Genomic DNA, 17,608 nt, shown 5'->3' on the forward strand with positions numbered 1-17,608 from the left:
TGTCCTTCTGGTATATTCGGAAGTATTGAAGTGGAGGTTGTGTAGGTTGTGTATTTAAATGTGTATCTGTGTATGACCATGTATGGCTAATAACAGACCATCAGGATGAAAATAGTAAGTTTCTGGCTATGGACAATTTTCCAGATTTAAGCATTTGCAGGTAAGGTTACTTAACTGGTAGAAGTCACTGATCAGACTCTGGTGCAAGAGTTCCTTTAAATGCTGAACTGGAATGGACAAGACCAGTTGCCCTGAAAACATGAATGATGTGATGTCTGAAGGCAGTAAAGTAGGCTAGATAAATTTACGGTACTTTAATCAATATATTCTACTATTTTGTTAATTTTTCCAAGTTTCAGGCACATTCAAGGTACTCTGATGCAAGGAATAAAAGGTAGCAATTTTAATATAGTACACACTTTTATTTGAATTGCAATTTATTTATTAGTACAGCAGTGATATACATTATAAGAGGTAAAAATTATGGAATCACCCCACTTTTTAAATTTCAAAATATGAAAGAACCAAAAAATACATTTCACTTAGATTGGATGTTTTTCCTGAAATGGTTTCTAATGGTTCAGTTAAAACCTTGATCTCAGGGACATGATCAGCCTGGTAACTTGCAGTTAGAGTCAGCTTGTTTTCCTGAACCAACTGAGCTGACCCTACTCTGTATCTAGCCTTTTTGCCTTTCCTGGCTTACCCTTCTCTGGTCAGTGTAGCTCTACAGTCATCTGGTCAAGCCTTCTTATATGTACACTTCCTTATTATGTCTGAAGACCCTATGAATGCCCTATGAAATTGAAGTCTGCCAATAATCTGATTGTCTTATGTATTATATTTATAATCACTAAATCTTTTCATGAGATTTGTAATTTTTTCTGATTGAATTGACATTTCAATGAACACACCAACCAACAATACTAGGCCTGTCTTGAGAAGATGGTTTATGTCAGAATAAATACAAGAAGAGAAGAATAAACTGAGAATTTACATAGTGGGTTTAGTTGATTGTTGGGTTGTTTGGCTCTTTTGGTAGGTTGGGTTTTTTGGTTTTTCTTTAAAGATCTTACATAGTGGTAGCACTGATTAAATATTGAGATCAGAGTAGAAAAACTGAAATCCTCAATGCCTATATAGTACTGCATGTAGCTACAAAAATTTTGCATTTCTTTTTTTTTATCCATGTTTTTGGATCCAGGAGAAAGGTGCCATAACATAAGAAAGAGTTTAATATTCTGGAATGTTTAGAGAGTCCAGTGTGAGTATGTGAGGGGAGATGTGTGTGTTTCTTTGTGTGAATTTAGGAATTTAAAAAAATGCAGATGTATTCCCTGTGTTTTAAATCTAGTTGTCAGATTTTCTTTCTTAATCTCATGGGAGAATAAGGGGTTGTCCACATTTGTATGTTTGTGTCTCATGAAATGATTCCTGATCTGTTTTCTAATAACAGTTTTGAACCAGCTGCCTCTTCCATCACCTTTACCTGCTACCACAACAAAAAGCCTGCTTTTCAATGGACGGATAGCTGAAGAGGTGAACTGCCTTTTGGCTTGCAGGGATGAAAATCTGGTTTCACAGCTTGTCCACAGTCTCAATCAGGTGTCAACAGATCACATGTATGTATTTTGAACTTGTACATCAGATCACCATCCTTACTTCTTGGAATGAAAATTAACTGGATTAAGAAGGATGTTTGTGAGAATATATAAATTAGAATATGCAGGTTTTTCCTTAGGCTTGCTTAACAAGTGGCTACAATATAAGAGCCAAATGTTTCAGTCAGACAATGTTAATAATTGTCTATCAGTCCTTATGCATAACTGTGGGGGTTATTTTACAGATCTGATGCTTATTACCTCCTTGATAGGTAAGAGTGCAGACTTCGTGGTGTTGATTGTGCAATACTAATTTGCGTTCAGTGTCAGTCATTAATGGGCATAGACAAATTACATACCTAAAAGAAAATCTTTGACACTTGTGTCAATTCTGATTAGGTATTGAACTTAAGTAGTTTTAACAATTGAGACATCAAGTATGCTAATGTATTCTCTTTTTGTTATTTTTTTTTTTATTTCTCCCTGGTGTCCTTTGAATTGTTTTATGTTGACAACCTTGTAGTTTCCTTACTTGTTTTGTTCAAATGGAAGTTGCTTTTAAAAGTCCTCAAAGCATACAAGAAGTGAGTGCACAGATGCATTTATAGAAAATCCATTGCATTTCATTGCAGAGGGAATCCTCTGATCTCAAAGATATGTCAATTTCCCCTTTCAAAATGAAAAGATTTTCGAAGCATTGGGTTGAAAACTGAATGTTATACATTCATTCAAGTAATATGTTCTTGATGTTGTGCCAAAACGTTCTTTTATAGAGAAGAGCATGATATAAAAATGTGCCTAAGAAAGTCCTTATGGTAGTCTTAAACTGACAGCCACATATATGTAAGAGCTTAGTAACAGAAAATGACTGTGAGGACTTGTAGGAATATTTCTTCTGCCATTCCTTAAGGAAGAGAGTGAAAAAAACTAGTGGCAGGAAGCAGTGCTTTGCAGACTTGATTTTTCCAATATTTTAACAGTAAATTGTCTTCTTTCATTTTGGTTTTGGTTTTCTTTTTGGTTTTTTTGGTTTTTGTTTTTTTTTTACTTGACTCATAGTTTCTTATCATTTGAAAATGCATTTGCCTCTTTATTTGCTTACTTCCACAATTCCAGAGAGTTGAAAGATAACCTTGGCAGTGATGATCCAGAGGGAGATATACCAGTCTTGCTGCAGGCTATTCTGGCAAGGAATCCTAATGTTTTCAGGGAGAAAAGCATGCAAAACAGATACGGGGTACAAAGCGGTAAGGATTTTTGATTATCTATTGATTAATTTTATGTTGTTCTGTAAATCTAGGGGGCTGATACTAACCACAAGTATATTTGGAGCACAAGTGTTTGCCTTACGTTCGATACTGATTTAAAGCGATCTACCATAACATCTTCTAAGAGGAATTGTATAGTAAAAAGAAGGAAAATAAAAGCTATCAGGTGTTTTTTTAAAAAATGTTTCATTTCATCTCAGAGTTTATCTCTAGGATAGTAATTGGATTTTATTTTGAAACAATTTTGTTTTGAATTTTTTATGTCTGGTTTCGTATGTCTGTCTTGGTAAATAATTGAGGTTGAAAATATATGCATTGGTCTTACTGAAAATCTAGATTATTATAGTGTATCATTGCAGTGAGAGTTCTTAACTATTCTGGTGTAAGGAATAAGGTTGAATGAGGCATCCTTAACAGCTCCTCGCTGCCATTCCTCATCTTAGCAACTTGTGATGCCCTACAGCTCTGAGCTGTTTATGAATTTCGGGCAATTAAGACCTTATGCATCTTTCCATAAGTGTAAATTACTTCAATAATTTTTTTATATTTATACAAGAAGTCAAGTGCACTTTTGCTTGTAAATGGAAAAAACTTCACATGTGCACTTTTAATAAGAATACATGTCTAACTGAAAAATCACCTGTTGTTGAGCCATCCTAGCATACGCATTTATGCTGCTGTAATACACTTAGTTGTACAAGAATTTTTATGTAACTTTGAATTGTGATTTTATGAAGTGCATTCTTTGCCATTAGGCAGTAATGCTAAAATAGAATTATGCGTATCACTTATTATAAGATGAAAGATGTATTAAGATTGGGAGTATATGTAAGGAATCTCATTCTAATAATGTTTCTAGTGGGATAGTTTTTCTCAGTGCTGTGTGGTAATATGACAACCATGTGAAAAAGTAAAAAAAGATACTGTACTGCTAATGGCCACAGACTTATTTCAAATCCATTTTAGACCCAGTATTTGGGGCTTGGTTTTACTTCTTTCTCATTATATCATTATCACATGTGCAGTTATCTGTCTGGAGACTTTGGAAAACCTGGAGGGTTTTTTGGTTTTGGGGGTGTTTAGTTTCATTTTGGTTTTTTTCTTTCTTTTTTCTTTTACATTACGTTGATTAGGCCTTCCATGTCTTGCCCCTGCCCCAGCCATCCATAACAGAGATAGAGAAGTGAAAGTTATCCTCATAGATTAAGTTAATTAGGCAATTTTTAAAAATTGCATTAAAACTAATTTTCTGTTTTCTGTCATTCTTTTAACCCAGAAACTACTACATCTGTGATTCAAAGCATGTTTTAAATTAGGGGGGAAAAAACAAATATATTTTTTGGTCCTTAAAAAGAGCACATTGTAATTTTAGCAGAAAATTGAACCTTTATCGGTATAGTTCATGTTGATATTGTTACATTTTTTCAGCTTTCTGTACAAGAATGTTAGGTTAGTTAGTTCTTGGGCTGAAGTACTGTACCCAGCTGTGTTCAGAGTGGCAGTGAGAGGTGAGGGAGCAGTGGGCATGCTGCATGCTCCTTCCAGCATAAAAGATTCCTGGGATTTCATGTTCATTTGCCTCTATGTGAGACAACCAGTATCCATTTAAACAAACTTTGTAGAAGTTGAGCAGTCCTCCTCTGTAACTTCGGACACTGAAATGTACTCTGTTTTGAGGTATGGAAATATATAACTTTTTTCAGCACAACACAAGACTTTAACTCTTGTTTAGGGACAGTATTAGTGTGCTCAAGTACATGGTATGCAGCATTTACCACCGACTGGGAGGTACTAATGGCTTAATTCCATCAGGATTATCACTGTCTCTGCTGGAGAAAGTGGAGGAGAAATGAGGGTAATGGGGAAGGTTTCTGAAACTAGTTTTGCATATGTGACTATTGCAGTACTTGAAACTGGTGATTGCAACTGTACGATTAACAGAAATCTTCCAACAATTTCGTATTGGAGACTTTTTGTCTTGCTGTCTAAAATACTTGTACTATTAATGAGCTTGTACCTAAGGCTATAGATCAGTTGCTGTGGCTTCCCAAGATACTATGTGCTCATGAGTTCTGGCACTTTTTATTTGTAAGACATTAAATTCTGTCACTAAAATAACTTCAAATACATTTACATTTTTGTGTTTCTATGTCACTTTTTCACGTAGTTGTTAGGGTATTCTTTATTCCTGTATTGAAGAGAGGAAAAATAAGATTCCTTTAAATTTCCCTTTATAATGATGGGACTCAGAATAGAATTGAAAATTTCAGTTGGAGGGGACCTACCATAATCCCCTAACCCAGCTGCCTGACAACTTCAGGGCTGACTGAAAGTTCAGTCAAAGGCATTGTCCAAATGCCTTTTAAACTAGTTAGTTTCAAGAACATTGGTACATGTGGCTTGCCAGCTGGTTCAACACTTGAACTTCCAACAAAAGACTGTGGTTATCTACTAGCTGTGGGAGCTGCAGTTGGGATATTGGTTCTGCTTTGCAATTGAAATATTTGAGCACCTTCTTTGATATCATTCTCTCTAAGCTTAGTGGAGATAGAATAGAAAGCTTTTCTCTTTGGGTGGAAAGAGACCACTAAATATTGGAGCAGTGAAAATATCTTGCAGCCCTCAACCCAATTGCTATACTTGCTTCAACAACTGAAGATAAGTTTTTTGTGTTCTTCTGACTTGTGAATCTGCCAAATCTTTTGCTTTTTGGCACAACAAGTATTGTACAGACCAGCCTGGAGTGCAGAATATATGTCCTGGTTTAAAATTTCTCTCTTTACTAGTAGATTTTGAATTACAAATCTCTAAGGAACAGTTGAAGAAACTACTGTTAATATTTGTAACTGAATTAGAACAACTTTAGGCAATACTTTTTTATGTCATAATGTAAAATGCGCATCATACATGGATTCAGTAATTTTTTTCTAATTTTTTAACAGTTATGGGCAGATGATTTTAATGTCAGTAAATTTTATGTCATTAAATCTCATAATCTCATTGTATATAATAAATTCTGAAATGAGATAGTTCATTGATTGAAAAGGAAATGCATGTAAAGTAATGCTGCTATTTTTTTTAATAGGGATGATGATGTCACAGTTTAATATTTCTCAGAATTCCATGCGTGGTAGTCCTGCATCTTCCAATTATCAACAAACCACTATCTCACATAGCCCTTCCAGGTAATCCTTTCTGAGTGGGGTGGGAAGGGAGTGAACTACAAGTTCTTCCCACACTGACAGCCAATTCTTGTTGCAAATATGTAAGTGGAAGGTGATCAGTGTCACAACAAATTTGGTGTTTGTCTGACAGTAGGGTAAGTTTCTTCATGTGCAAGGAAACTTCTTTCTGTCAGTGAGCTAATCTCTGTATTCTAAGGATTCGTCATGAATTCTCCTCTCTCTCGCTTCATCCCGTAATTTGCCAAACATTCTGTCTTGCCTAAGGAGCCCTCTGCCTCGTGTTACCCTCTGGTTGTCTTCTACGCGTGTCAGAGGCTGGGACTGGTGGTAGGAGGATAAGACAGAATAGGCTGGTATGTTCCAGCTTGTAGTACTACTGTAACAGTTATGCAAAAAGCTTCTTGCAGAAAGACAGGCCTAGTAGTTCGGCCAATCTTCCAACAGAATCCTAGTCAGATTTCTGTATTTTTAAGTTTCTTGAGTGTTTGCAAATAGCATTTACCTATAATTTAGGCTTTTATTAAGAAAATAAATTACTCTGGACTAGAGGAGAGAGTTCTGCTTGTAGTTTCAACCCAGGTACTGGGCTTTAACAGGTCCCATCTTCAGTTAGTAGATATCATTATTAAAATAAACTGATTTCAGGTTTCACCTCAAGTTACTGGAACTGGCAAATGAAATGTTTTCTGTCTTCACAACAACCAATACACTTTTTAACTTTAACTCTAAGGGATATCTAAAAAGGTTGTGTAAGTTGTGAATATTAGAATGAATAGTACAAAGTTTTCTTAAAATCCTTGCAAAATCTTTATGTTAAGTACTTTGCAGTTTTTTTTCTATGGAAGCTTCATGGAGTTCCTATTTAGAACTGAGGGTTGTGAAAGCTTGTAATGTACTCTCTGGTGTATTTATTTGGTTAATTTAATTTTGAGAAGCTCATATAAAAATGTAATTAATAATGTGTATGTATTATTGTCACATGTCAGTGTTATTTGTATGGCTCCCTATCTGTAGAATGAATCTAAGATAAAGCCAGTGAAAGAGAAAGTTGTATTCAGTGGACTTGGGTCAGGTGCTAACTGCCTATAACATTCTGGCATCTTGACAGGGTAGTTCTGTTAGATGGAGTTATTTGGAGCCTTACTGGAAAGTAAAGAGTGAATGGCTCCTTGTTAATCGTATGACCAAGTTGATTAAAACTCCTGCTGTCAATTTCGTTCAAACTTCTGAGTTTAACTTTTGGAAATTGCAGGTCTGATTTCCATGCATATTTGTGTCATTGTTCCTTTCCATAGATGGAGCTCTTATGAATGCTTTTTATTATCTTCTGACTTTTAAGTAACGTTCGCAGTTAGGAAAATACAGATAGCTTAAAATACTGCTTTTGAAGGAACTTCTTGATTGTGTTGAGTCCCTTTTCTATCTTAAAGAAATTTTCATGTTTTGAAGGTATAACTTCCAAAAGAAATAATGAATTTGTCTATATTTGCTCTTCCAAATTTTGAAAACGTTTTTTCAATTTCATTTTCTTTTTAGCCGGTTTGTGCCACCACAGACAAGCTCTGGTAACAGATTTCTGGCACAACAGAACAGTCCAGTGCCTAGTCCATATGCTCCTCAAAGCCCTGCAGGATACATGCCGTATTCACATCCTCCAAGTTATACAGCTCATCCTCAAATGCAGCAAGGTAAGTCTGTGAGGTTTATTTTATTCTCCTATTTCATGTCAACTTTACTTGCATGTGCACATTTCATGGGTTTCCAATTTCTTTGAAGGAGTCACATGCTTAATGCAAATCTTTGAGGCAGGTATATTTAAGCTTTGATTTTTTGGCTGTAAAGAGGTGGCATCTACTTTGTTTTAAAAAGTTAAATAGAAGAAGAAAAGGCAAAACTTTATCATGTTGCAGTGCTCTCCTGTTTATGTCCAATTTGCATTGTTGCCCTGTATATGTGACAATAAAAAAATCTGAACAACCCAGAAGTTGTATTTGTTAGCTGTGAGCTTCACTCACATGTATCAGGGAAAAATCTCATTTCTGCCAAAGAAAAGTTTAGTTTTCTTAACTTAAGATTAACTTTGGAGATTCTTTAAGCCTTACTAGCCCTTTTTAGTGTTAGATTACTTCTAATTAATTGGCTAGAATTATGCTCAAGGTATGCAGTAACTGGCAAAGATGACCTTCTGAACAAATGGATTTCTTTGTTCTTGCCTTGTCTAAAAACAATATTGAACACATGATCAGTATTAAAGTATCTAGGGCGTTTCTTTGTTGATAAGTAGAATTCTATTGGATTCTTTAAAATATTTTTTCTTGAAGTTTAACATTGTGCCTAGAATATATGTACAGCTGCTTTATATGTAATGTTATGTATCTCATTAATACCTTGAAAGTTACTATGGTAGTGAATTCAAGTTATATAGAAGTAAACAAAGCTTTCTGTAATCAATTTAAAAGATTTTAAATCCTTTTGAAAAATCTTAGAAAATGTATTTGTAATCAAGGTATTTGTGGCAAGTCGGATTCTTGTTCAGATTCTGGACCTCTTGCATCCAATATTTTAATATCCGCAATTGGAGTGTTTTCTCTGAACCTTTTCAAGTTTATGACTAAGTGACTGTATCAGTATAGTTACTTACTTTTTTTATATTTCAGCTTCCGTATCCAGTCCCATTGTCACAGCTGGGATGAGAAATCTCCATGAAAATAAAGTTTCAAGTCAGTTGTCTGGAAATTCAGCTAATCATCATGCTGATAATTCTAGACATGGCTCAAATGAAGACTACCTACAGATGGTGCACAGACTCAGTAGTGATGTATGTTACCTAAATCAATTAATTACAATAAAGCAGATATTTACTATGATAAAGCAAGTATGTGTTTAACTGCTTTAGAAGTCAGGTACTTTATGATGCTGTTGGTGGATTTCAATTTCAGACAAATAGATTCATTTGAAAAGGGACTGGCTGTGAAAACATAGTGCATTCTTAGTGGCTGGTCTAACTGGAGAAATGCTAGACATAAAAATGTTGTAAACTTGCACTTTTGTCCTTTTGTGCATTTTCCTAATGGTGCATACATGTTACTTGTGTTTTATTTGTAATTATGCTTTTTAAAGATGATTTTAGCATGATGCAGAAAACAATTTGAAGCATTTTGGTTGAACTTTTGCATCTCTGTATGAGTAATAATTATAATGTTGCAGCCTTTTCTACTTTGGAGAAGAATTTTTATGAATGAGTATTTTAAGAATCATAAAACTAAAGAATTTAAATTACTTTTATTCATTTTAGGATTTTATTGCTTTAAAAAAAGCTAATACATTGTGTATCTCTGAAATTAAAATCAACAAATATACCCTTAAAGGCTCACTACACATTCACTCAATTAAGTACAATTTTTTGATAGATTTTAGAGCATTCCTAGAACATAATTCATCATTTAGTGATGCTCCTAACTGGAAAAGTGTAAATGCACATTTCTGAAAATTTGTCAGCTGTGGTAGGAATGACATCTCTACCTGAAATGTTGTATTAGCCTATTCGGTTAATTTAGTAAAAGTTGTCTTTGCCTGTGTCTTTGGCAGTCATGGTTAAAGATCTTCTCCTTACTTAATAAAACATGCTAGATAAGCTAAGTTACGTGATAAGTTAAGTTATAAGTTAAGCTTATTTTTCAATACCGACATCTTTTTGAGAATATATTACAAGTCATAGAAAAGTCAGTTTGGAAAAAAAAAAAAAACAGTTCTATAATTTCAGTGCAGTAGCTAAATGAGTAACTCAGTGGGATATCTGATCAGTTTCACTTAAAATAACATCAAATACTTTTGATCATGAGTTCATTTTATTGTGCTGGTCTGAATATTAAACTCCTTTGCCCATGAGAATTTCCTCAGAAGGCAACAGCTCTTCTTCCAAGCACTCTTGCAGAAAATAAGTGTAATTAACACCAACATGTAAGTTTAGGTTTATTGTGCTGTGAATGGAAAGAAAAAGAAATCTAATGTAGTTGTGTGATAAGTGCCCATTGGTGGTAAACCTGATGAAATCTGATTTCTTATGGATTTGTGTTCTTTGAGTTGTAATCACCTTAAGTTCATAAACTTCAAACTCTTTCCTTTTCCCTTAGCCATGTCATCTACCCCTTCACAAGGCATTGTCTGTAAATGGCTCAGTCTATGGCACACACGTGGAATTCAGCCATTTGGCCATCGTCAGAGGGGCTGTGTGATTGTCCATCTGTGCAGGCTGCTTTCTCCCTGAAATACCAATTTAGCTTTCTATCTCACTATTGAATGCTGATATCTTTCTTGCAGACATGTAAAAATATAATTACAATTTAACCTTCTAACTTTCTATTATTTGGGTTTATGTTAGTTGAAAGGTTAAAAAGTGTTTATCAGACAGATAATTCAGATTAAAAAAAAAAAAAAAAAAAGGAAAGAAAAGGCTATGTGAAAAAATTGCCTATATCCAGACAACTCAACAAGGGCCACATTAGAATGTTAACTACTGAAATAACCAATTTAATTAGAAAACATGAAATAACTGTACAACTTCTTTGGAGACTTCATCTATTTGTATGACTGTACCTTTTGGAAGAATCACATTTTTAGAATTTGTGTGTAATTATAGAAATATTCTCTTCATAGATACAGAATTTACTAGCTTTCCTTTCCCCAAACATTCTCATAGATGCTGTATGAAAAAACAGTAGTTGAAGTAGGAAATACCATTCTAGAGCTGAAGTTTAGTTTGGGTATTGTGTGAATGAGTAGTCATGACCAGCAGAGGGCTTCACAAAAGCATTGGAAAAACCCATGTAAAACTCAGACTGGACATTGAAATAGTGCATTTGATATTTTATATGAGGATAGTGTGGGAGTAAAAAACACACATTTACATTGCTAAAAATAGAGCACGGACATAATTACATTGCAATTAGTATTATGTATTATGAAAATATTTGTCAGAAATTATTAATTGGGGAAGAGCTTCATATTGCTGTTGCTTCCCATTTAACTCTTACAAGCTAAAATCACTCTAGCTGTGTTTTGCATGAGACCAGCCCAGCTGCTGTCATGGGACTGCTAGGGATTCTGTTCAGTCCTGGCTTCTGTATGCTAAGGGGGTACATACAAAGTGATACTTTGTTAAACTGTAAGAGCAAGATGACATTCTACATTATCTTTTAAGGGTAGGTTATGTAAAAGACGTGAGTTGTAAAAAAATATACATTTTATGCTCTATTTCTTCCAAATGGTGTTTCTTCAACTCTTTACTATGAGCACTTGCAACAAAAAGTTCTAAATGGAATCTTAGTGTAAACTTCAATCCAAAAGTGCTTGTCTAAGTAGAAAATGTACACAAAGATTTATTTTTGTATGCCTGTTCTGGCTGTGGATTCTTCTTAGGTGTGATTGGAGCATTGCTCCTATTACAGACTAATAGCAGTCTAAATTACAAAGATTTTAATATGCCTCTTTTTCTAGTATTTCTTGTATGTTTCTTTTGTCCAATCCATTTTATCAATTTATGTACTAATGTCGGGTTTTATTTTAACTGATGTTTATATTCATATGTTAATTTTTTTCTCATTCTTACTTTAGGATGGCGATCCTTCAATAAGGAATGCTGCATCTTTTTCCTTGAGGTCACCACAGTCAGTCTGCTCTCCAGCTGGAAGTGATGGAGCCCTTAAAGGTAGTCTGGCAGTCATATATATGTCAATTTATTTTTCCCAGTTTTGAAGAATAGAGAATTTAAAGAGGTACTTAGTTTTCCTCCTGACTTCTGTATTTAAATAGTACTAGAGACTACATCATTATGTTCTAGATCCAAAATTATTTTGAGCCCTGATCCAGAAGAAATTTCTGATGCTCTGAATATTAACTAATCATCCTTTGAAATAAAGCTGAAATTTATGGAGGACAGAAGGATTTAAAATCCTTTCTGATCTGAGAATTAAATTCTTTATAAGTAATCAGTTGCTCTACATAAGAAAAGTTTTAAAGGCAGCATTACGAGTATTAAACCCTTAACCAGCTCAAAAGTGTTTTAATATGTAACACTTTTTTTAATTACAATAATGAAATTTTAAAAATGTGACAATAAATTACCTCAATACACATAGCATAAATGAAGCCTGAAAACCTTAGCTGTGGAGAGATATAGGATGAACTGTCAGTGGAGAGGAAACAGAAAAAAATCTGCTCAAAATAATTCTTTATACTAAAATCCACTTGGTAAGGTGGGGGTTGGGACATATTCTTGTTAATTTTCTTTTTCAGTGATTATACATTTAAAGGGCAATAATTGAAAAATGAAACAGTGGTTTCTTCTCTATAGACATGAAACAAAATATTAGTCTTACTGGGTGATCCGTTTAGGCAGAGAAGAGAACAGAAGATGGTGGAGATTACAGAAAAAGTGAAGGTTTTATGCAGCCTGGATAAGGGACATGTTTGTCAGGGGTGGATCTCAGGGCAGTTTTTCCATGCCTATGCGGATATTATCAGAAAGATCTGAGTCAAACTTTTCATCATTATGGGAGAAGAATGAAATACAATGGACTTAAATTTAAATAGGAAGTTTTAACTAGATCAGAGGAAAAACTTTTTCACTATCGGGACAGTCAAGGAGTGGAAAAGGATCCCCATAGAATCTGTGAGTTGTCTGTCCTTGGGGGTTTTCAGGATCAGCGTTGGTTAAAACCTGACATAATGTGTTCCTACCTTACCCTGCTGTGAGCATGAGGGTGAACTAAGCATCTCCTGAGGTCCCTTCCTAACTGAATTATCCTATGGTTCAAGTGGCAGGTCAGAAGTATGTGTATAGGATGCCAGGAGCTTCAGTATTTCCAGTCTTGTTCTAAAGGACTTCCTGTAAGACTTGTGTAAAGGTGTTTTTTTTTTCACACTTAGTTGAGTTTATAGGTTTAGCAAGGTTGTGGATCTAAGTTAACCCATTCATATAAGTAATTACCACTCAGTCAGATAATATTTGATATTTTTTTGCTAAAGTTGCTACTGTTTCAATTGGCTCTCTCAGAACCCAGATTTGAAGGGATACCTTTTCAGATTATTTCTGTAAATAAACTGATTGTATAGTTCAGATTGTAATGATTCAGCATTAGCATTAAAGCGCAAGAAGAGTTTTCAGATTTATCTCTATGTTAACTTTACTTTTCTCTTTGATAAATTGCACAACTGAAATAATGCTGCTAGTGGTGTCACCATTTTGCCGTCTTTAAGACATTAATGAACCCTGACTGAGGGAACCATTTCTTGATGGGACATCTAGTATTTTAGAGATGAATGGAAGAGGTGTAAATAGTTTCAGTGTTATTAAGAACATGTGATCCATAGAGGAATTTTTGGCCTAGGATTTGTAGTGGAAGTTGGGATATATACAGCAAGTATTTATGCTGAGCTTTTTGCTGCTCTCTTATTAGTCCCTGAAAGTTTGGTTGGCAGGTCACAAACCTTGATAAAAAAAATGAACAATACTACCATTTGTCTGGAAGGACAAGAAAAATGGAAAAGGTGTAACTAGTCATAATCAGAGAGAGATCTCAGGAAAATTGTTATAATGTCTGAGCTTTCTTATATAACGTAGAAATTTGAGGTATTTACTCAAGGTTACAGGACTCCTGGAGAAATGGAGATCCTGACTCACCAGTCTTGAATTACCATCACATTGAATGTAGCTGTCTGTTTGACAGAATCTGAATGAGGGAGATGTTTTGTTTGCAACACAGGCAAATATTCGAGAGATGTCAGGACTTCTGTTTGTGTTTTGGGTGGTTGTTTGTCTAATCAGTGGAGTAAAATTTCACTTTCTTTGCTTCACTTCTACTTCACTAAAAGTACAAGAGCAGCTGAAGTTAAATCCCAAAAATTTTTTGGTTTTAGCTATGCAAACATTGTAATGACTGTTATCATGCTGTCATCTGTTGCCACATCCACTTTTTAAAAATTCATTCTGTGAATAGATTATGGAATATCATGGAGTGTTTTCTTCTTGTTTACCTCATAAAATATCTTCATTTTTGAAGATTGATAAATCATAAGAATATTTTATCAATTTGTTCTACTTTTTTAATTTGTCCTACATTTCCTACTGCTATGGAACCTCACATTTTATTTTAGTTCTTAATTTGTTCTTGAGGAAGCTTCTAAAGAGTTGGATAAAGGAAAGCCTTCCACAGTGTTTTTAGACCATTGCTTTACAAAGAGGTGTGTTCATATCATTTACAGTCCTGTTGCCATACAGTTTCCTAAATACTTAAGAAAACATCTGTAAGGACTAGCAACAGCTCTTATGAAATTATGTAATTTTGTACTCTTTTCACAAACAGGTTGTGTTCCTTCAGAAACGGTGAATGAATATTTGATTATTTCCTGAATAATTTGGAAAGTTCACATCTATCTTCTTAGGGCTTCACAGAACTCCTCCAGGGAGATTGCACTACACTTGGTCTCTGAATATAGACTAGATATCAAGAAGAATTAGGAATCTTCTCAAACCAATAGTGTAGACTTCAGTGCTCTCTCTTCAGTGCTTGTGAAGAAAAAATACAATCTTCCCTTCTCTCCTTCAAAAGAAAAGGCAGAAAAAAATTTATTTAAGGATTTTTTTCTAATAGCACTAAAATAAACCTTCATTCTTGTTTCTTCCTTCAAGTCTTAATTTTTTTATGCAAGAAGTCTCTGAATACGTACATTCTCAGGTAGAACAGCCAAAGCTGGATTTTTCATGAGGCATTTCAAACTCTGGGTAGAGTGGTGCTACTTTTCCCTGGAAACTATGGGAAGAGGACATGGAAAGTGAATACAGTCTGTCCCTAAAAACTTCTCAAATGTATGTTCTTTATCTGTCTCTTATGCTATCCCTTTAAGTTTGAATTTTAAGTTAAGTTATGCTCTTTAAAAATAGGTGTCATTGTTGTCTATTGATCTGAATAAGTAACGTTTTCTCTGTATCTAATGTGAAATTTGGTAAGCTTTCCAGAGGAAGATTCTAGGATTTTAGAAAAAACTGCAGGAAAGGACTTGAGGACTTGCCATCTTTTTACACTCAAGCTGGCTGAGCTGTAGCAGTATCCTCTCAGTAATTTCCATATATTTTGGAATTTATAAGTCTTACTTAGAGTTTCCTTGGCTTTGCCATAGAAGTTATTTAAATTTTTAGTGCTAGAAAGCTCCTAACGCTTAACCTGAATCAGTTTTGTTGGAGTTAGTGATGATGCTTCTTGACTTCTCTCCAATGGGCAAAGAAAAACAGATCACATCCTTTTTTTTAGTATCAAACATTTACATATCAAAGAAGATTATCATGTCTTCCTCCAATCTAATCTACAAATTGAACAGCACAGTTTCTATTACCTTTATGTAAGTCATCATTTCTGAGCTTCCTATTGAATGTTTTTACCTAACTTTGATTTTTTTACCTGACTTCTAATTGGTCTACGTATGTCTTGATGTTCTACTGTCCTAGACATAGAAACATCTCTATTTGAAGATTTAGGATGAGTAGTCAGAAAAGTTCTGGAGGCTACTTTGTGTGATACTGTTGTATATGTGAGTATAGCTGCTCTTTCCTGATGACTTAGATTTATATTGCAATTTGTTTTAAAAATTCTGCTGCCTTTCTGTAGAGCTTGTCTATCATCCTCTTATGGAGGAATGGTTTTCAATTCAGATTAATTGATTGATAAGATGTTTGTGCTTCTTGCCACTGAATTTGTTTTGTTTCAGGAAGTTACTCAAATTAGTCAAAAGATTTTTTTTTATTCTGTTTTTAAAGCAGGGATTGGCCTCTCAAAGACTTAAAACCAAAAGCAGTAATGATATTTAGATTAATAAAATAGTCTCTAATTCTGTTACATGAGAAGATATTACTGACAAATATTTTATGGCAGTGCTCTGGAAAGTTGCACTTCTTCACATATGCTCACTTCATTTTTATTAAGAAAAACTGAGTTTGTGTGAGCATAGCTTCTCAGTAGAGTTTACAATGGTCAATGTATTTTTGTCTAGATTACACTAGATTAACACTCATCAGCTTTTTAGTGAAATTATTATGAGAAGCTATACAGAAAGCCATGCTGGAGTCCAGGTGTGGCACTCAACTCTCTTCAAGATTTGATGATACTTATTCTTAACAAATTTCTTTTCGAATACCATTTACCATTTCTTTGTTATCTCAGTTCTTACAGAAAAATTATTCTAGTGTACTTAAATCATACAGACTATCTGTTATACTCTGGGTAGGCCTTTACCATGCTTTTGAAGGGGCTGTTTATCCCTTTTTTGGTCTACTGAAGGCACACATTCTCAAAGTGATTAGCAATTTTGAGTCTGTTTTAGCCAGAGTTCCAGGGTGAATTTGTCTGATCCCATTTTCATGAAAACTTTCCTTTTATGTGAAGGTGATAAATAAGATCATGTTAAGGGGAAAAAAAAGACACACTCCATTTACACATTTTAACTGTAGTCTCTTAAAATCTGCTGGCAATAGTGTGTTCCTCAGGTTCTTTAATCACAAGGCTCCCAGCTTTTCCAACAGACAAATGTCACTGTGAATGCAATATGAATGCTCTGGTTCTCTTCTCCTACTTCTGCCCTTGGAAACTTGTTTACAGTGTAATTACTCATATGTGAAATCTTAAAAATTCACATGTAGGACATATACATTTCTTAAAGCCTCCCTTTCCAAAGGCTTTTCCAGTAAAATGTCTGGAATGTTGTGTCCAGGTTTTTGCACCAATTTATGTATACATATTTAAATCACGTTCCAGGAGTGGAAGATCACTTTCCTATGGATTTTAAAAAGTGTAGCTCTTGAACATTCTTGACGTTTCTCTCCAATGTGCTATGAACCATGTATTAAACATTATTCTTCATTTGTTTTCTAACAGTTTTTCCAGCTTTCATGCATAGGGAATAATACTTCTGGCAAAACAGGGATAGGATGGGTGAAAGGCATTTATCAACATCTGAGAACGTTTGCCTGCAAGAGAATTAAAGAAATATGAGGATACTGTTTTGTGTGACCCTTTGGAAGTTGCTATTATAAAAGTGGAAAGATAATTTTTTAATACTGAAAAATAAAAAAATATGTAAGTCCTAACTTCCTGATAACCTTAGTAAAGTCTTTTTAACCCTGTGGATCACAACAGAGTGTGATCAGTGGTGTGACTTTACTGCATCATCTTTGAAAGGCAAGTGATGTGAAGAGACTTAGAGATGATCAGAGGAAATATCATAAATACTTAAATAAGGTGTGAATAATGTGGTGTGATTAGCAAGTACAGACAAAACCATAAGATGGAGATGTTAGTGATGTGTGCAGTCTCCTGGACAGAAGCTTCTTTGTCCGCTATCCAAGCTAGTGATTCGCAGTGAAGAAGTAGAGCCAGGGTAAACAAACCAGAAGTGGATTCAAAACTTTACATTTTAAAGAACCCGAAGTCTCTGTCACTGCAATTAAATTATTTTTATAGTTGATTGCACTATGTAGGATTTGATAAGATACTGGTCGAGAATC

General features: G+C 34.5%; 1 protein-coding gene across 8 annotated transcripts in view; it reads left to right on the forward strand.

Moving 5' to 3' along the window:
* NIPBL (NIPBL cohesin loading factor) overlaps positions 1–17,608 on the forward strand; it is a 138,379-nt gene that overhangs the window by 45,894 nt on the left and 74,877 nt on the right. For 6 of the 8 annotated variants that reach the window (XM_066339449.1, XM_066339455.1, XM_066339453.1 and 3 more), the window contains exons 3-8: positions 1,457–1,622; positions 2,718–2,848; positions 5,955–6,054; positions 7,591–7,742; positions 8,712–8,872; positions 11,668–11,761. In XM_066339449.1, coding sequence (XP_066195546.1) covers positions 1,457–1,622; positions 2,718–2,848; positions 5,955–6,054; positions 7,591–7,742; positions 8,712–8,872; positions 11,668–11,761 — 804 coding nt within the window. Of the gene's footprint in view, positions 1–1,456; positions 1,623–2,714; positions 2,849–5,954; positions 6,055–7,590; positions 7,743–8,711; positions 8,873–11,667; positions 11,762–17,608 lie in introns of those variants that run through there. The other 2 variants (XM_066339452.1, XM_066339454.1) reach the window with 2 other exon arrangements.

The sequence above is a fragment of the Sylvia atricapilla genome, chromosome Z, assembly GCF_009819655.1.
Source record: "Sylvia atricapilla isolate bSylAtr1 chromosome Z, bSylAtr1.pri, whole genome shotgun sequence".
NCBI lineage: Eukaryota > Metazoa > Chordata > Aves > Passeriformes > Sylviidae > Sylvia > Sylvia atricapilla.